At 42.0% G+C, this 21315-nt stretch overlaps 1 protein-coding gene across 4 annotated transcripts in view; it reads right to left on the reverse strand.

The window, feature by feature from the left end:
• The window catches only part of rims4 (regulating synaptic membrane exocytosis 4), a 65550-nt gene extending 45410 nt beyond the window's left edge, over nt 1-20140 (reverse strand). For all 4 annotated transcript variants that reach the window (XM_078247538.1, XM_078247535.1, XM_078247536.1 and 1 more), the window contains exon 1: nt 20044-20140. In XM_078247538.1, the coding sequence (XP_078103664.1) occupies nt 20044-20140 (97 nt within the window). The remainder of the gene's footprint in view (nt 1-20043) is intronic.
• Nucleotides 20141-21315: the final 1175 nt, after the last annotated feature.

Raw genomic sequence — 21315 nt, forward strand, 5'->3', positions numbered from 1 at the left:
GCTCTCTGGTCTTGACAATTGTGGTGAGGTTGGAATCTGTTTGATTGAGTGTGTGGACAGGTGTCTTTTATACAGGTAACAAGTTCAAACAGGTGCAGTTAATACAGGTAATGAGTGGAGAACAGGAGGGCTTCTTAAAGAAAAACTAACAGGTCTGTGAGAGTTGGAATTCTTACTGGTTGGTAAGTGATCAAATACTTATGTCATGCAATAAAATGCAAATTAATTATTTAGAAATCATACAATGTGATTTTCTGCATTTTTGTTTTAGATTCCGTCTCTCACAGTTGAAGTGTACCTATGATAAAAATTACAGACCTCTACATGCTTTGTAAGTAGGAAAACCTGCAAAATCGGCAGTGTATCAAATACTTGTTCTCCCCACTGTAGATCCCCTTTTAACATGAACCATGTTTAGATTAATGTATAGTGTGTTAGCATGCTAACATTAGCTAAGTAGCACTAAACACAAAGCACATCTGATGCTGATGGGAATGTCACTAGTTGGATCAATTGGAATTTTGACCTGATGGAGGAGCTAGATGATGATGATGATGATGACGTCACAGGATCACGGAAGTTATTTTTCAATGAATCTTGAGGGCGACATCCAATAGTTGTTGAGACTCAAAACCACAAATGTCAACCTCATGATGGCACTGGAGAAAAAGTCAGGGGATTACCAAAATTGTTAGGAAAACATTAACTTTAACATGCTGATGCACCGTGAGTGCCAAGTTGTAATTCGATTTTTGCAATTCTTGCCGATCACTAATGGAGGTCACCGATAAAGGCAACACACTATAATGCACTTTTAATCTACTTTAGCCACTGTATTAGGTCAGCTAAACACTTAAGGAGTGAAAGATTAAATGTAACCACAGATTGTGAATCAGTCATGAATTTGTAACACTGTGAGGACGTTGGCTGAGCCCCAGTCAGCCATCTCCTTCCCTTCCTGAAACCTCTCCAGGGATGTGTTCAGTGTGCTGGCAGCAGGGAGGATATGAGGACGCTGGTACGTCATGATATTAATACATTATTTACTCACACAGGCTTACATATCTCCAGTGTATATCATTTTCATACAAATTGGTGTGTCTTGCTTCTTCTTTTTTTAAATACACCGGGAAATTGTGAGATATAATGTGTTTTATTTGTAGAACCAAATTTGATATATTTGGCGAAAGGGTGGTATACGCAGATGGAGAGACAACAAGGTGCAAACACAGAGTGTGAGCGACAGGAACTAGAGAGAGAAAGAAGAGATACGGATAGAAAGAGAAAAACCAAGAGGTGGAGAGCACGATGATGAAAGGAAAGATCACATATTCTGCTCCTCCAAACAGACCGGTACTGTGTCACAGAAGCAATACAACAAACTGATAAACTATTTCCCAGAGTTCTATTTCCCGAGATTGTGAGACAGACGAGACCCCATAAAATAAACTTCTCTTCTTCTCTTTCGCTTCATCTTCTACTTGATATTTGCAAAAGACTTACTGTAAACGCTTGTGTATAACAAAGTTAGATCACACTCAGCATTAAACTGAATTCTCAACCAGAGAAGCTTTCGATGCATACTGTGGTGAAATGGGAAGTGAGGCAACACAACGCAGTATGAAGCAGGTTATTAGAGCGTCAGACTTTTCTACCTTTAGTTTAGGTTATTTTGAAAGTTATGGTTTTAAAAAGTCATGTTAATGTTCAAAATAAGACAAAGCAAAACGTTTCCTTCTCCTTTCAGTGTGAGACTGTCCTCCTCCAAAACACGCCCACATAAGTCCTTCGCTGAAGCAACAATTACGACACATATTTACGTTTATTGTGGCGGCGCCCTCTAGTGGCTGTAGTAATTATGACAGGAGCACAGCAGAAAGGAAAGTGACAAAATACAATATCGCCAACTTCCTCTTAACAAGGCAGGTAGTTCAGGTGGACTGGGTCAAACAAACAGGAAGTCCACCCAGGAGACTTAAAAATAAAAGTGTACGGAACAAACAGAGCTACGTCCCGTTCTGCATCATGTGCCTAACAGGAAGTGAGGGAACATTTGATTTGAACCAAAACCATGATCTTTTTTCTAAACTTAACTAAGTAGTTTGGTGACTTAACATAACCAAACTGCGACAGTTTCACAATGTTAACAATGGTTATGTAGCCTGACAAGCTGGACCCACATGAAGATGTTGGGTCTGGGAACTCACCATTGGCAGGGCTCAATCCGAGGGGCGGGATTAACGGTTGTCTTTCGAATTCCCTCTGCACGCAATAGGATAGCGCTACAACCAGGCAGAGCAACGAAGAAGGTAGCGAAGCTAGTTGATAGATTAAACTTTTCGGCAAAACTCCGAACACATCTTCCTTTTTTAAGAATGACTCCAGTGCCGTTCTTTGTTCTTTTCTCAAAGAAAAGCTTAACCCCAAGTCTTCGAGAGTCGCGGCCAAAGCCAATTCAAAAGACTGCTGTTCGCCAGCAGCAGCAGCCATCGTCTTTGTTTTCTAGTAGCAGGGAATTCACGCGGAACCGTCGCAACTCTGCCGTCATTATGTTAAGCCCGCCCACCGACTCTATACACGATGTGATTGGCCTGACTAGAGTTTGGTTTTTCCAGCTCGCAAGCCAACGGAGAGTTGCTAGACAACCCTGGCTGCAAATTACATTTACTGCCGCTAGGGTGCGTCTAGATTTCTAGGGGAGCTGATTTATGAAACACTCCTGTGGGTCGTATTACAGGGTAGCAATAAACCACCTATATCATCGTATGGTTTAGAGCAGTGTTTCTCAAATGGGGGTATGCCATAGACTGTACCCCTAGTGGTACTTTGTAGTACTGCAGGGAGTACGTAAGGTTTAAAAAAGAATTGATTAAAACAAAGATTAGTTATGCATTATTCCTAAAATAATTAATAATACCATGATAATAAATGAATTTAGTGATGGATTCTAAACATTTAAAATGTAGAATTTTAGTGTTTTTCAGGAACAAGGTTGTTGTTTAGTAAATCAGACACTGATAACGCAGCACTATAATGTACCCCTTTAGGCTTCTTTTTCTACCAAAAATGTTTTGCGCTGGTCAGTGGGTACTCCACTGAAAAAAATATTTCAAAGGGGGTACATTATTGAAAAAAGTTTGAGATGCACTGGTTTAGAGGACTTGTTGTTGTTCAGTCTTCATGCTAAGATAGGCTTAACATGTAACAGACCTGCAGTGAATGCACATAAAGTCCAGATATGTTGAAGAGTTGTCCTATCCGACTAATGCTCGATACATTATGTAAATGAACTCAACAAATACATCTTTATATTGTACTCCCTGAAGTTTCAGACACTAAACCTAAGTGACATTCTGAGAAGACCTTGATGAAATCCATTTATTTGAATCCAAACCCCAGTCTTTTGGCTATAGTGTGTCCTCATTCTCTCTCTTCTACGTGGGGGCAATGGCTAGACAGTTTGACCGTGTTGCTGATGGGAGAGCAAATCACTTTAAAGGGGGACCAATTCTGTTGGTGCTTCCAATGAAATAAATTTCACATGATCTTGGCTGGATCTTTGACCAAGAAAGCACACACAACACACACACACACACACACACACACACACAACAGAGTCCTCTCCCCCTCTATTATAGCTGGCACTCCGGTGATTTGTTCCTGCCAATGTCTGTATTTGAGTCTGCAGGGCAGCGGGGAGGAATAACTGGTCGAAAATGGAAGTTAAGGCTCCAACAAGGACTTTTTAAAATTAGGAAAATGTCTGAGCAAGGACTTTTGGAAATGAAAAGACTACTCTGAAGACCCGACTACAACAAAGACATGATGCAATTAGAAAGGAGCTCCTGAAGCCAAGTAAAAAAATTAAATAAAAATGAAATGGTTTCATATTGACACAAAAGGCCATGTTTAAGGACACCTTCTCTAGAGCCCCTGACACACCAACCCGATAATCGGCCGTCGGACAGTCTGGCGAGGTCGGTGACTCGAGTCTGTTTGGTGTGTTCCGTGGCATCGTCCGTCGGAGGGGCCGTTGGCCTTCATTTTGGCCGACCTGACATACTCGGTCGGAAGGCAGGCACTGCCGGCAGGTGGCTCAAATGACCAATCTGATTGGTGGAGTGCTCACCCAGAAATGACGAGCGGGATTAGCGTGACTAACGCCTCTCAAAATCTGACGAAAATCTTTTAAACTGACCTTTGTCGATCTGAAATGAAGACAGATTCAGCAACTGCATGGCCTATTTCTCACTTAAAATGTTTTCAGAAACACGTTTCTGTGAACTATTTTAGTCAAATATGAGATTGTATTCTGAACAAGCCGCCATGACAGTCTGGCTTTGAATTTCCAGAGAAACCAGACCGACGCGACGCGTTCGTCCAATCAGCTGCCGTCGGCAGTCGACATCACTTCGATGTGTTCCGAGGGACTATTTTTGGCCAACTCGGGGAGGCAGTCAGTCCGACTCCGACAAGCAATAACCATCAAAGTTCTATTCAAAGTTTATTTAGGTGATCCGCCTCATCTACCCTTTCTCTGAGTGCTTTATACACTCTGAAAGCCTAACAGCTGTTATGGTTTAAAATGTTTATTGTATCAGATGACAGCACGGTGTGTTGCTTTAGCTGGGACTCTTTATAATTCACGGTGAGCTCCACTGGAGGAGTCCCTCTAAAATAATTCCCCACCATTTTAAAAATAGGAAACACTCTGATGATGGATTGGCTCTTATTAAAGCAGAGACAATTTGTTAACATGCATGAGGGTCACACGTGGAATTGTCACAAGGTGCAAACAGATGAATTACATTCTGACTGGCTGATGCAACAGACACATTCTGCACCGAGTGAAGAGTTTGTAAGCAATCAAACATGCATATTTGCATAATAAAAAGTAATTTAAGAAGAAATTAAACTGCAAATTTCCGTCTTTAAGTTCTCCAAATTTAACAACACAATACATTTGTTCGTCGGTGCCTTCTAATGCAACACATAGAACACATTTGTGATCTGATGATTTTTTTTTTTATCCATGTTGAAGTAACCCCCGATACTCAAGGCTGATGTCGAGGCGTTACCGTTTCCAAAGGTCTGTGTTTCCGCCCGTCCAGACTAAAACGCAAACTCAAACAGGGTCAGCAGTGCTTTCAAAAGTAAATTTTAGGGTTTTGAAAATGCCAGAGTGGTGTAGACACTAGGCAAAAAAGATAAATAATAGATAGATAAAAAGATAGCACAAGTTATGCGTTTTAAAATAAAAATGCATTAGTGTGGATGTAGCCCTATAGTAACTCCTACAGAAGCGTGAGGGTTTTTGTCACTAAAACAAAAACATATGTTGCACTTTCAGTGGGGCAACAACAATACCTTGCACTTTTATAGCGCCTTTCAGAATCACAGTTTAGTAATTGCTGAAACTAAACTGAACTGTTTGAACTGTCAACGCTGAGCAGAGAGAAAATGTGGTGACACTATTGAATAGCAATAACAAAATCGGCGCGTGCATCTTTAAACATAGCAAAGATGGCAAATCTCGTGCTGACGACCGCTCCCCAAACACTCATAAGCACAGCAAGCAACAAACAGCATCTTGCCAGATAATGACTGGACGAGGCAGCAGTCAGCTATAAAGTGCCGCATGTGGAGAGAAGTGCCTCTTTTACTGCTCGCCCCTTGGTTCAGGCAAGCTTCCTACAGCTTTATGCCTCACAATAAAGACACCTTTACATTTATTCTGTATGTCCACACATTCCCTTAATGAACATACCGAAGGAAAGGGAAATTATGTCTGCAGCATGCAGCTGTAATTACAGATCATGTAACTCTATTGCAAGAGTTAATGCACTTTTCTACACGATAATCACATCAAGTAATCACACAGAAAATGAAATCAGAGCTAATGTGCACCTTCACGTTCAATTATTCAGCGACACTGCAGCAAAAGGCGAGAAACATCTGACGCTTCGCTGACTTAAGGTTCTTCAGAAGGTTTCAGAAGTGTGATGTAAGCAGTACTAGATTCAATTAGAGCCATTAATAAGACCGGAAATCACATTAGATAACTACACACACTGTGTTTCCAACTTAATCTAATTAGCAGCATGACACCAAAGAGGTGTTTAGCTTCATTGCTCCCTTTGTTGTCACAAAAATATGGATCATAAACAAAGATTAAAGTTAAAGGGTTTTGTATTCGCTCTCTGTGATTGAGCAGCATTGCGCCGGTGAAACAGGTGATGGAGGGAAGGTGTGGTTGTGGGCCATGGTGTGTGTTTGATGCTGTCACGGCTTGGAGCACACATTTTGGGGCATCAAAAAGCCAGCCTGGTCTCACAGAATTCCGTGAAATGATCACGAACTGTTAACACCGCATTACGTGGTGGTGGCACAGAATGTGTGAAAATTCCGTGTGGCCACCAAGGAAAACAATGCCAATGTAAAGTCAATGAGAAGATGACGTAGCATTAGGAGCGACTACGGTAGTGAGTAGTATGAAAGCCCGAAAATCTGCATAGGGAGGTTGGTTGGGGTGGTGGATGGATCAAACAACACAGGACTTTCACCCAGGAGACCGGGGTTCGTGTCCCGCGTGTCACGTTTCCTAAACCCATCCGTTTATTGTTTTCCTAAACCCAACCGTCCAGTTGTTGTCCCGCGTGTCATGGAAACGTAAGCCCACCCACAACCTTTTCCTTAACTTAAGGGGCCATGTTCATTTCACAGAATTCTTTCGTGGGCCCATCACGGACTTTTTCGGCAATCCGTGTATATTTCATGAAATTTTTTGCGATTCCGTGAAACTGCCACAAATTTTGAGTTAAGGGGCCGTGTTCATTTCACGGAATTCTGTGAAATCAGGTTGCAAAAGGCGCATGCATTAAGAGAGAGTGTTTAGAATTCAACACTGTCCCTTACAAATTACATGTATATACTGGAGGGAAGTATGATCATCCTTATATTGTACAGATGTCATAGGGAGGAGGCTAAGCACGATGATTGGACGTACAGAGCAAAGGACTCTGACACTGGAGATTGGAGTTCATGTGTTGTTCCATACCTGCAAACTAGTCGCTTTTCGGCGAAAATCGCCGTTTTGAATGGGAAAATGTCATCCACGTGAATCGTGTAGATCCGAAGAGTTTTTATTTTGTGGGGCGGGAGGGTCCGAGACCCAGTGCTAATACGGCACCGGTCCCTTAACGACCGTTATCTACCGGACTGAATTGCAACGCGGATTTCGGTGCCACTGAAATGCCTGCGCTTCTCTCTGATGCTCGGAAAACGGACGTTAGAGGCAACCTAAACATGTCACGGAAGTAAACACTGCACTTGACAGCAGGTAACGTTAGCCTACCGTTAGCTAGTTAACACTACACTTGGCAGCAGGTAACATTAGCCTACCGTTAGCTAGTAAACACCACACTTGACAGCAGGTAATGTTAGCCTACCGTTAGCTAGTTAACACTACACTTGGCAGCAGGTAACATTAACCTACCGTTGGCTAGCAGCTGGTGTAAACACGTTTAAAATGCTGACAGCTAAACGGTGTAAAAGTCTGTATTTCATTGTAGAAGAACGTATGGCAGGTGTTGCGTTCACTTGAAATTCTCCTCGCCAGCCTCGTGCTGCATTCAAAGTGTATATATATGCACCGTTTTAAAAGTATCGTTTTAGCACCGGGAAAATGTTGTTTTCCCTGTATTTTCTTCTCCGGGTGGGGGGAGTAAATGTGTAAAATGTGTCACCTTTTTCAGCCCTTCTGAGTTTGGTTGTTCGGTTTAGGCCACTAGCAACATCTGGTTGAGGCAAAAGTTCCAAATTTTGGAAAACACTCATTTTCTGACTGGGAGTTAGATGACAACACTCTCATGTCCGTTAAATAGAATACCAGTTAGCTTAGCTTTGCATAAAGACGGAGGGAAACAGCTAGCCTGGATCTGTTCAAAGGTGACGGCTACCAGCACCATGCAATTCATTTTTAGGAGAAAACTGAAATGGAAACGGCTCATACTGATACTTGAATACAACAAGTCAAAATATCTGCTGTAAAATATATGCCTATTTTGCCACATTTTGCCTGGATCTCAGTACTAACTTTGTTGAGTATAATGTTACCGTAACAGATAACAATGCTGTCCGGAGCAACGGAAAAGAAAACCCCAGATGCTACTTTCCTTTGAGTTTGGACATTTTTGAGATCAACCCAGAACACATATAGCCTTTTTTTTCACCAAAATTAGCGCATACACTGTATACTGTGTTTTTTAAATGCGTACATTTTTGTCAAGTGGGAAAGGGCTGTAGAGAGAGGAGGAGAAGAAGAAGAAGAAGAAGACAAGGAAAAGGAGAGACGAGTGTAAGAAGAGATAAATACAGTAGTTGAGTAGGGACAAGAGAGAGCAGGAGGTGAAGGCAGAAAATTAGAGGTGATGAGAGGCGAAGACTGAAGAGGCTGAGAGAGGCTAATGAAAAGATGAATGACAAAGGGAGAAGAGACATGGAAGAGGAGTGGAGAGGAAAAGAAAGAGAGGAGAGGAAAATAAACAGAGGCGTGTAGAAGATAGGTTTGAAAGGAACGGAGACAGGAAGCAGAGAGAGAAGAGGAAAGTGGAAGGTCAAAGTGAGAGGAACATATGAGAAAAAAAAGGATAAAACTGGTCTTTTTTTCCCCCCTCCTCCTTACTAACATTTCTATTTCTTTACGAACAGACATTCGTATCAGAACAATCGACAAGCTGCCCGAACAGGAAAGGGAGGATTTCACCTGTCATGAGGGAATATGGGAGGTGGCTGTCAAAGCGGATCAACACATTCAATTTGCCTCTCAGTGATTTCCTGTCATTACCACACAAAGCCCGGCTGTTAACCGGCTGTGGCATTAAGAATGAAATCACACTCTCATTCATTATGTAATGGTATGTTTGAAGAGGCGTTGCGGAGCTCGTCTCGTGTGGCTTTGTCTCCACTTGAAGCCCACATGACAACTTGACTTCCTGCACTCAGTCTGGCACAATGCATCCTGTCAGGGCAGTCTGGCCTGTTACAAGTGAATCATTCAGACTTCTTCTTCTGTCTCCTGACCGGGCTTCATTTTTTCAGACTCTTTCCATCCCTGCATCCTCCTCCACCTTCAATCCTTGTCTCCATCTCTTCCTAGTGTCTACTCTGCCTATGTCTCTGTCTCTGTCTATTTGGATCTCCATGGGTTCTCATCATCATCATCAGGCAGATGTGTGACCAGTAAAGTGCAGGAATAAGGGGGGAAGGTAGTGGTAGTTGAAAAGTTTTTAGGGGTTCTTTGTTGGGTGGAGACCAACACTGTTAATATTGTTATTGACAAAAAAAGTCTCCTTAAGCGTCATATTTAGACGCGCTTGGTTGAGTCACTTTTTGACGCTCTGGGTCGGGACGTACGTTTAGCTGACATGCGGAACAAGAACGGGACTGTCTTTAGGAAAAGGTCATGGGTGGGGTTTTTTTCCAATTTTTTCGGCACTATTTCCAACGTTTTTTTGTCGATTTCTTTCTGCTTTTTTTGACGCTTTTGTTGTGTTTTTCTGCCATGTTTTTGAATCTTTTTCCGACATTTATGTCACTTTTATCAACATTCTTTTATCATTTTTATTTTTTTTCAAATGCTATGAAATTGAAAACAAAAAAACACATTCAATGAAAGTAGTGAACTGAGCATTTATTTTTACTTGTGAAGAGCGTTGTAGGGAACAATCCAAGTTAAATTTGGTTGAAAGAAAACCCAAATTTCTGATGTAGAAGCTTTTTGAAAATGGGTCAAATTTGACCCGAGGACAACAGGAGGATTAAAACAAAATGAAAATGTCCTTATACTCGTGTCCTACTGCTGCCGTCCACCCTCTCCTGGGTTTTCTCCCTCGTCCTGTAATGATTCTGTCGATGGCGGGCCACAGGTGTGAGAGGGGCACATTCTCACTCCCGTCGCGTCAGTAAGCACGTGCTTGGTCAGCTGCCTTTGGCCTTTGTTACTGACGCAAAAAGTCTCCTTCAGCGTCATATTTAGTCTTGGTGTCACTTTGTGACGCTCTGGGTCGGGAAATACATTTAACTGACATGCGGCACAAGAACGGGTCGGTTAGGTTTCAGGAAAAGATCGTGGGTGGAGTTACAGAATGTACGTTTCAGTGACACGTGGAACAAGAACGGGACATGAACCCCGTTCTCCTGGGTGAAAGTCCTGTGTTGTTTGACCCATCCACCACCCCAACCAACCTCCTTACACAGATGTTCAGTCTTTCATACTACTCGCTACCGTTGTCGCTCTTCATACTACGTCATCTATAACTGCTTTTAGTTTTAGTGCACCCGACTCCTGGAACAAATTAAAGCACTTTCTTAAAATCAACTCAATTGTGCCTCTTGGACAATTTAGAAACCTGGTTTTAAACCTGCAAACTTCTACTTGTAACTGCTCAGCATAATTTTATTTTCTTTTGCATCCCTATTATCCTAATGTATTTATCAAAGAATTTTCAAATTCTGAATGTTTTCTTGTCTTTCTATATTCCTTATGATTGTGCTTTCTGCGTTGGTGTTCTGTATTTGTCTTTGTAATCTGAGCTGCTGCTCTGCCCGGTGCGTCCCATACAGACGCTAAAGGGTGACTCTGTTTCTTCTGTTTTGACTGAACACATACAATAAAATACATTTTCCACTATGTGAAAAGTCTGCTCTGTGTTCAGTCTGAACGCCTCTTAAGAGTGAGCAGGGTTTGGTCAAGAAAAATAAGATCATTTAAGTACACAACTCAGCAAAATATATAACATAGCTCTAGTTGTTTTTAGACATTTTACTGCTGAAAGGTTACATATTATTCCTTCCCTCCAGAGCTCTTTAGTGCTTCACTTGGTAAAGATGAACATACTGATGTATGATGTCATATAACATTAAAAACGCTGGGTAATGAAATGCTAATTTATCAAACCTCTCCCTAACGTGTGGTGCTGCTGATGTGGACCGCTGCCTGGTGCAGCTTTTCTGCATCCTGCTGAGAAACGCTGCCTTGAAAACAACAACCACAGCAGATATTGGTGCACCAGACTCTTACACACTGAAGAACACCTTCCCTACTGCCGTACTGCTCAGGATAACTGGATAATGAACACCTGCAGCCTTCTCCTCCTCCTCCTCCTCCTCCTCCTCCTCCTCCTCCTCCTCCCTATAGAATAGAGCTTCTTTCCTGGCAGTCCATTTTGTGCTCCTGACTTTTCTGGGTCATCTCTCCAACTCAGTGGCCCACTAGAGACCTTTCTCCTTTCGTTCTCCCCTCTTTCTCCTTCCCCCTTTCTCCTCTATAACTCATATCTTTGACATCGGCTCCATGCATCTTTCTGCCTCATTTTGGTCCTATACATTATTGTAGCCACATTCGCAGAACTCCTGCGGGTAGGAATCTTTACACTACATCTTTTTCTTTAAAAACCATTTGCGACTTTGAGTTACAAGATTTGCTTCTGTGTGTGTGTGTGTGTGTGTGTGTCTATGTGTTTGCTTCGTCTCACCTTTTGTCCTCCATGCAACTTGACATGAATGAAGACGGAGGGATGTAGCGATGATACAATGAAGGAAAGGATGGGGGATGCAAGAGGAATGAGAGATAGAAGACGAGGGAGTGAAAAAGAGACCTCCTGAGCCATTTTTATTTCTCAATTCTTACTTCTTCCCTCCCACTGCTGTTCTTTCCCCTCTATCGCTCTTCTCTCTCTCTCTTCCTTTCCGTCGTTCCGTCTCCCCCTTCGTGCATGCTTATGATTGATGCTTTCTTCTCTTCATTTCTTTCTCTTCATATTCTACTTGGCACTTTCCATCCCTTCTTCATCCTCCTTTCTTTCTTTACTCTGTCCACCTCTGTGCCAACATCCATCAACTAACTCTGCTTACATTTTCCCTCCGTCCTCCCATCTCTCTCTCTCTCTCTCTCTCTCTCTCTCTCTCTCTCTCTCTCTCTAGCTCTCTCTCTCCCCTCCCTCATCCATCTTTCCTTCCTTTCGCTATTTTTCCATCCGTCCTCTGATTCGTTGAAGGCTAATGTTCCAGATCCTCCCACAATGAGCGACATCTCGTTACCTTAGCTTTACCATGCACATTGAAAAATTACGCCAAAGGGATACCCAGAGCGTTAAAAAGTGACACCAAGGGTTCCTGACCAAGCATCAGTATTTGACGAATTGGGCATGAGAAAGTGTTGTAATATAAGTCACAAAAAGCCAGGACTCTTAGGAGGGAAGGTTGGCTTCTGCTAAACCTTTAGGACACTCTCTAATTGCTGTATCATGCACACAGATATACTGTATACTCAGAAACAAACATAGTAAAAATGTAAAGCTATAGAGTATTACGTTACCTTTAACTTACATGTTATCCTAGTTCTAATCCTAATGGAATGCTGTCCTAAATCAGCCATTTAAGAAAGTTAGGGGCCAAAAAAGAATCCTCCCTTTGGAAGATTTTAATTTTTTTCTCTTCTTCTGAGAACATTAGGTTCCCACATGCAAAGAATTACAGCAGCACACACACTCACGCGAAGAAATATAGACTCAATTAGTCTCCCTGAGCAGCACCAGCAGCAGCCTGTTCTGTTTCTATATTAGAGATTTTTTTCTCCATCTGATTAATGGAAAGATCAGAATGAACAAGAAAAAGCCTGAGAGGAAATAAAACTCCTTAAAACACTTACACCATTACTTCTTTAAAATTGCTTTTGGCAATGTTGTATGTTTGCTTTCCCAGGGCATTTTCTTCAGTGCACAGTAGTTTTACGTGTCATTATCAGTATAAAGGTCTAAAGTACGGTATCTATATCTTTTGTTTGTTTATGTCCGCTAAAATGTCATATCTTAACTTTACTGACGTATATTTGTGTAAAGTTTGTAGAGAGGTGTTTTCACATTCCTCTACTGAAGGGGGAGATGTCCACTTCTCTAAAATCTGAGATTCAAACGTACCCGCAGCTTTATTTGGCACTTAACGGACTCGAAAGCCAATCGCTGTCTAAGATGCAAAAGCCAGAAAAGATACCTGAAACCCCCCAGCGCACAGCACACCGTCGTCATAGCTGTCAGCCACTGCCAGTTACAAGCTAACAGGCTAACATGCAACATAAACAAATAAAAGATGCTAACTACACTTAAAGGGGAACTATGCACTTTTTTTTAGCTTAAGTCATTGGAATGGTGGGAATGATGTAACAAATTGCTTCACGGCACTGCACACATACGGCCTTTCAGGAACCGGCTAACAAGGTAGCGATGGAGTTTTTCACACTATCGTCATGGCTGAGCCGGCAAAAAAGAAGCAAAAAGCTAGGAAAGCATTGTCGGAGGAACAGAGAAAGAGGAAATGGCAGACTGACCGAGCGAGGAGTCAGACACAAGTAAACATAGGAGCTGCCAAATATCTATTCCGAAGCTGTAGGGAGAGCTCTATAGAGAAACCTGTGAGCAAAAAGTGAGAGCAGAAATGGCCAAAACTGCATAGTGCCCCTTTAACATTCTGATACGTCTGCTAGTAGCTGATTTCATTTGGATGCCGAAAACTATCATTGTAGATTGTGGAGCGCCCTGTCTGAACAGCCCAATTGGTTTTAAGATGTATTTATTAGGACCATGCATGTTAATCAACATTTCTGTAAATGTGCCAGTGTTAGCCAGTTGGCTAATTTTCAACTGTAGTCCTAGTTATCTAGAATGCAGGTCTTTATTATTATTTACATAGAAAAAAAAGGGAAAAATGAAAAGGAAGCAGGCAGCGCTTCGGGCCACTTCCGCCTCAAGTCTGAACCTAGTCTGAAGCTTTTTCTTTTTATGTGGGAAAACCATGTTAAACTAAATATTAATCCTAGCAGATGATTTAAAATTGGGAATTCAAGTAGGCCAAGAGTCCACAAGCACGGGAGATTAACCTGTCAGCTGTCTCATATGAAGGGGTCAAATACTGCGTCATATGTGCCTCTGCTGTATGAAAGGAGAATAAGTAACATTTTCAATGCAGTACTTGTATTGGAGTAAAAGTAAACTCTAGTATCAGTGTTCTTACTTATAGTGTACTTGTACAGTGTACTTATTCCACCATTGACTATGTAAAAGAGATGGCAAACGCTTACTTTTAGAGTTGCCATTTTGCAACCATACAGGAAGAGATTCATCATAGAAGTGGACAGCCATTGTCACGAAGACTTCTGGGAAATGTACAACGAGAACATCTGAGGGACAGTTAGTACCTCCTGGAATGCGTTACAATACTGTAAACATTATGACTTTTAGGGGGATTTCTCCTTTAAGACAAATGGAGGTTGGATGTTGCTTTATGTCAGTCGATGAGTGGCTGAGTGAACATTTGATTTTTCATGTTTAACAGAATCAGCTCAGCTGTCAGTCTCTCACCAAGAGCAGTGAAATCTGACACCTGAGCTGCTAGATTACACATGCATAAGGGTGTGTGTGTGTGTGTGTGTGTGTGTGTGTGTGTGTGTGTGTTTTGTCTGCTGACTATCTGAAGAGAGGAGAGAAAAGAGAGGAACAACACCAATCTGTAATTCAGGTCAGAGAGAGAGCGGTGTGGGCAGAAGTATGGATTTATGTTTTATTCTTTTCTACCAATGCGACAGTAAATCCCCTTAGCTGCCTTTTCTTTTAAAGACTACTTACCTTTTAAGGTTGACATATATCTCTACAATGTAAATTCATTGCTGCTCACTCAGTGAACACAACCAAAATGATTTTATTTATTTTATTTGAGCTAGTTGTAAGTGTGTTAGTTTCACCTAGCTAAAAGTAACAGTCTAATAATTAAGAAGACAACAAACAATGGCTGCTATAAAATGTAGGTCTTAATATACTGTAGTTTTACAGTCTACCTTCTACTTTATCGATATTTATGTGTTTAATTTGTTTTACAACTGTTGTTTTTTATGATATAATTTCCGTGACTTTTTTCTGCCTTTGGAAAAGATTTTGTATGATTTTGTTTTCTAGTTCTTTAGTTCTTACTACCTGCGCCAAGGAGGTTGTGTGTTTGGTTCGATTTGTGTGTTGGTTTGTCTGTCTGTCAGCTTTCAGCAGGATTACAGACAAACTACTGGCCCTGTTTCCATGAAACTTGGTGGAAGGGTACGAATGAAAGCTCACAAAGCTGCAGGGTGGCCCTATGGTGAGTACTGTGGCATCACAGCAACCCATGTCTGCGTTTTGTCCAGGTGTTACACATTGGTGGTAGAGAGGAGTCTCCCCCTGAGGCTTTAAGTGTCTATGATAAAGCGTTATATATAAATGTAATGAATTATTATTATTATTATTATTATAATTATTACTATTATTATGAAAACAACCAAGTCTGAAGAACGACTTCCTAATTCGGGAAATGAAACCATCCAAGGAGGATGTGAATGCTCCCTGAGACCCAGACATTAAATGCCTGTAAGTCTGTATTTTGTCCACTCCATTTATTTCACGTTATAGCTTGCATTGAGGTTTACTGTGTGCCTAAAAAAGTGGCAATTGAGTGTATAGACCACGATTACTCGCTATATTACTGCTTACATCTTATTTGTCAATGTGATGGAGTTACAAGTGAAAGGTTATGTTATCATGTTGCGTCTGTCACTTAGCAATACTCATGTTTAAATCAAACCTGCCTTTTACTTTCACTCAGCTAGAAGATTTAGTAAATATAAGCTGAGCAAATAAATTATAAGGAACTGGAGGCCAAAAACATGACCCAAACACCTTCCACGCTGTAGACTTGCGCCATCAGGCAGAGAACTAGACCAGCCCGCCACAACCAGTGGGCCAATCATGTGATCTCTCTCCTCTCTGTGGGCCGGTCAGCCAAAGACCAAGGACGTGAATGGCCAGTGCTCACATAAAAGACACACAAGTGGGCCAATCATGTGATCTCTCTTCTCTCTGTGGGTCCATCAGAAAAAAGGAAAGAAAAAGCTTCCGACCGTGCAGCACAAGCAGCCCGCACAAATATGCCGGCCCAGCAGGAAATCTCCGGCTACTCCCGATGGCCAATCCATGCATGCAACGCACTGTTTGGGCCAATTAAGTGCATACTCCTAGTCCAGACAGAGGATGTAAAATCCACCTCATATCATTATGAACCACTGAACATTGTTTCGATAAGCCTTTCAACTCATTAATCTATTACTCAAAATGGACTTCCTGCATCATCTCACCTGTACCTGGAGCATCATGCCCACACCATCACAGCCCATTTTGATTTTCTAACACCAAGATATAACATAACGGTAATATGGTGGGAATGTTAAATGTCCAGGTCTTCAAAATCAGCGGCTAAGAGTAAATTCAATTCCACATATAAACAACAGTTCAGGCTGTAGTTCTGTGTTCTACTGTCTATTTTTATGATTTCACTTGATGCTCTGCTGCCGTGAGAACAGTCTTCCTTCCTGTCCTGTCAGTGAAATATATTTGAAGTAAACTGAACTGAAGTGAGAGAGTGAAAGAAAGAGAGCGAGGGGATGGGAAAGAAAGGGAGAGTAAAAAAAAAAATGGGAGGCAAAGCGATTAAAAGACAATTTAAAGTGGAAAGACAGAGTTAACCTGCAAACAGGATTTATAAACCGCAGGGTGAAAAGGGGGCTGAGAGAGTGAAGTCTTGACAGAGAAACATTAAGACAGAAAAAGAAGAGAATTAACCTGCAATCAGGCCTCTATTCATCTGCAGTCAGCCACAATCAGCAGCCATATTAGCGTTCAATTAGACTGAGAGCCACAAACCACGGCCTGCCGCTCTGCTCTGATTACCTCACACACTGCTTTCATGACTCTGTGTGTGTGTGTGTGTGTGTGTGTGTGTGTGTGTGTGTGTGTGTGTGTGTGTGTGTGTGAACTGACAATCCTAAAAGTGTGTAAATTTGTGTCTCAGCATGGGAGGGCCTATATCTGTGAGAGCAAGAGCGCTCATACAGGTCTATGTTTGCTTCCACTCACCTCATCAACCTGCTCCATTGAATACCCCAAAAAAAGGGCGAGTAGAGTCAAGACGAGTCGTACCATGCTGTGGGAAAACAGCATGAGTAAGAGCCTGAGATACGATGTATGAGTGTGTGTGTGTGTGTGTGTGTGTGTGTGTGTGTGTGTGTGTGTGTTGGTGTGTGAAGGAGGAACAGCGCGTTAATATTTAATGTTTCATATTCAATGTTAATGTTAATATTTGAAAGTCTTAACATGAATCCAACATATGTTTTTAGCAAATATAAATCCTCATTGATGATAAGCTTACTGGCCTATGGGTAAGGTAGTCATTAATCCTGAGGATTCACTGTGCCACATGTAGGTTTAACATTAAAACTGACAATAATTATTTTAATAGCTTAGTATTATATGCGCTAAAAAGGTGTGTATAAAGGCTTTAGGCCGCCCTACACTTTATTGTAGGACCAGTTTAATATGCAACTTCATTTTATACAATACAGTATATGTAGTCGGGGGTCCGTGCTCTGTCTCTCTTTCAGTTTAGGGGTCCTTGACTTAAAAAAACATTGACGAACCCTGCTGTAAAGAATAAACTTAATGATGATGATTTTCTATATACCTCTCGTAGCCATGCTAGAGTTGCAGTGTGTGTGTGTGTGTCCTGTCGCCTCAAGTTCCTGTCGAATCCAGTGCAACCAGTATTTCCATGCTGGAATAATCCTTAATTTGTGATAGTAATTTGATTAAACACAATTTACAATATGTATTAATGATATTGCTCTTAAAGCTAGATTTTGACACCAAGTCCCTCTGCAAGACATTTCCACAAACCTGGCTGATAATGCAAAAACATGCCTTAGTTGAGATTGTACTCTGGTGGCACCAAAACCCTTACAACAATTTATAAAATAATCACAATCAACTGATATGCAGTTATTATGCCTTTGAGGCCCCTTGGGTTCCAGGGCCCTGGGGAAGTTGCCTGCATTCCCCAGTTAGCAATCCTACCTTGGTGGCCATGTATTTAATTGTTTTTTTTAAGAAGGAACACTGTAACCTGATGAGCCAGATGGTTCGTTACACAGAACATTCTGAGAAGCCGTTATTGGAAACAGTTTGGAATAAGAGCAGGCACTTTCAAAAAAATACCTGGCAGGTGATTGGATGAACCATCTGTCTATCACATCCACCATTGCTGTTTTGACCGAACAGTCGCGGCCTGTGGTCACACACACCTAAACCACGCCCGGAGCTGCCAGTAGCTCCTCACCAGAGACTGACTGGTGCGGTAAGCTGGTAGTTCTCTTTACTTCACGGGATCTCGTGATATCGCGAGAATCCAGCTAGCGTGCAAGGTAAGGAACCCCGTGACCTACTTAACACTAGCTAACACAATAGTTAAATCATGCAAACACACATTCTTATCAAAACCTGTGTTATTTCAGGAGATCCTTTATCAACATACAGTATACTTGTATCCTTTGCTTCAATTTGTATGTGAAAAACAACCCAGTACTGCAGTTTTCCAGACAGGATTAGTATGACAGTAATGTAATGTAGCAATAATACCACTCCAGAGCTAAATGAATTACATCATCTGATGCACCCGATTTGAGGAAATACTTGATCCTACCGACAATCTCATCATAGCTAACCAGACATAACCACACAGGTGTGCACAGGCTCGCTCTCTCACACACACACACACACACACACACACACACACACACACACACACACACCTGAACACAAGACATACATGGGCCTGCACGCAGTAAACAACACATACACACATGTCTGCACACACGTAAACAACACACACTAATCTTTGCCCGGATTTTGCTGAAATAAAAAGATAAAGAAATACAATAAAATATGTGCAATTTCTTTAAATTACATGCATGACACACGCTATTGAAGGTTATATTTGAAAAGCAATTTGTAAAGACAGACTACATTGTGGTCAAGCCATTAGAGTCTGCTCAGGTCACTTTGTCTCAGGAGACATGTTTCATATCTCATCCCTTTCTAAGCTGACTTCTACAGGCTGCTATACAAAATAACTAATGTGACTGCAAAAAGTAAGAGATGACCACTGTCATCAAATGAAGAGTTTTAAGGGCCGCTTGTTATTCAAAAAGCTTCCGAGTGACATTTCAGAGAAGAAATCACTGATAGTGTTGTGTGGCAGACACCACGCAACACCTACAGCATATATTGGACACACACATACACATACACACACACACACACATACACACACACACACACACACACACACACACACACACACACACACACACACACACACACACACACACACACACTGAAGGATTTCATTTGGTTAAATGCCAACATTATCAGCTAAGTGGACATCTGCCATTCAGACAAACATCAGTCATATCTGTATTGTAAATGTTACCAGGGCTGTAGCTAGCAATTTTTTTTCAATATCATTTAATATGTCTTTTATCTTTTCAAATGATAGTTTAGTAATTTACTCTATGAAATGTCAGAACAGGGGAAAATGGCTGTCACAATTTCCAAGCGCCCAACATGATGTTTTGTCCAACCAACAGTCCACAAAACAAACATATTCATTTTAAATGGCATAAAACAGGGAAAAGCAGCAATTCATTACATTAGGAGTCACGTTTGCTTGATATATCTCTTAGATGATTAAACGAATATCATGTTGTTTTGCCTTCCAGAAGATAGCTGTTTCAGCAATAAATGTCAGTATTATTTTCTACACATATTGTGCACAATGTGTATACTGTGGCTTAAGTCAAACCACTGGATCAACATTTAGCAATTTAACATATAACATGAACAAAAATGGAGATTTTGGATATAACATAAACATAAACGATATACATTTTTGCAGGACCATGCACATGTTGAAAGGATAGTGAGACTGTCCTCTGACAGATTAACATAACACACTGCCTGACGTGTGGATGGAAACATCAGTTTTCCAGTGACAAATAACACATGTCCTATGTTTTATGTATGGCTCCATCAATCTCATTGTGGTTGTGTGTGTGTGTGTGTGTGTGTCACCACTCACCCCCATCATCCTCGTCGAAGGAGTTCATGCAGGGGAAGTAGATGGCGAGGGCCTCGAAGGACGCCGACAGGCTGATGCGGCTCTGCGATCTTTCCATGTAGAGGCCCGCAGTCGGCCCCGGGTCGGCCGGCTTGGCCAAGCGAGGCTGGGCATTCTTAACGCGGAGTACGGCTCGCGGCGTCTTGGATCGCTGTCAGCTGCCCCCCACGGCAGATCCACCTCACCCCGAAAAGAAGAGTCAGTCAAGAACCCCCAAGATGCTCGCACCGAAGGAAATCGGTGCAACAACGTACTTGCGGCAAGTGGCAGCAGAAGTCAAAGTCAAAGAAAGATGTCGATGTTTGTCTGTACGTCAGACCGAATGCAAACACATCCTTCTGAAGTGAGCTATCTCTCTGTTGGTTGCTCACTTTTGAGGAGGATTAGTGTTCTGATCAATGATATCTTTGTTTTATGCTTTTCTTTCCAAATGAACATCTATCTGTGGATGTGCGTGGCCGAGTTGAATCTCTCTTTTCCTGTCATTCCTGCTCTACTTTTTTGGATTCTTGTTTTGCTTCCGTTCTCGGGCAGATGCTGGTGTACATCCTCCTGTTTATGCCTTGTTGTCCTCAGAAGTGCAGATGATAGTCTGACAGACTTGTTGTCTGGCTGCGAGTCCTACCTGATCTTCGCGCTGATAAAACCTGATCTTGCTCTTTTTGTTTGATGGCAAAACTCCCTGACCTCTGCTCTCTGCATGTCAACCTCACACCGCCTGTTTGTGCATTCACAGCTAGGATGCCTGGTCTTCTTCAGATCCCGGCGAAGGATAGAAAGATGGGAGGAGACACTGGTGGTCGAGGTGATGTTGACGCCCAGCGTGAAACGTGTTGCTCTCCGGCTGAATCAAAGCTTTTTTGGTTCCGTTGCTCAGTGTTGCCTTTTCCTCGTGCTTTGACAGAGCAAAAGCATTTATTTCACACAGATAAAACTGACTTTCAAAAAGCCAGGAGACGTCAGCTGCAGGAGCTGTTGCAAATCTGCTTCATTTCCAAAAGCGTGGATCAGCCAGGAGAGCATCAGTTGCAGCAACAACTGCAACTGAGGGCAATCTGTTGCGTCTGCTTTGATTTGAACCGCACTCCAAATTGATGCTCTGCCCTAAATGTTCCTAATGTCGTGTTGCTGTCAGCGAGGTTTGCTGTCCTCTTCTTCTCTGACTGTCAGTCCTGTGTCGCTCCCGTGCCGATGCTCCACTGACTGTCTGCCTCTGAGACGGGAAAGGACAGA

Source organism: Sander vitreus, chromosome 4 (genome assembly GCF_031162955.1).
Source record: "Sander vitreus isolate 19-12246 chromosome 4, sanVit1, whole genome shotgun sequence".
Lineage (NCBI taxonomy): Eukaryota > Metazoa > Chordata > Actinopteri > Perciformes > Percidae > Sander > Sander vitreus.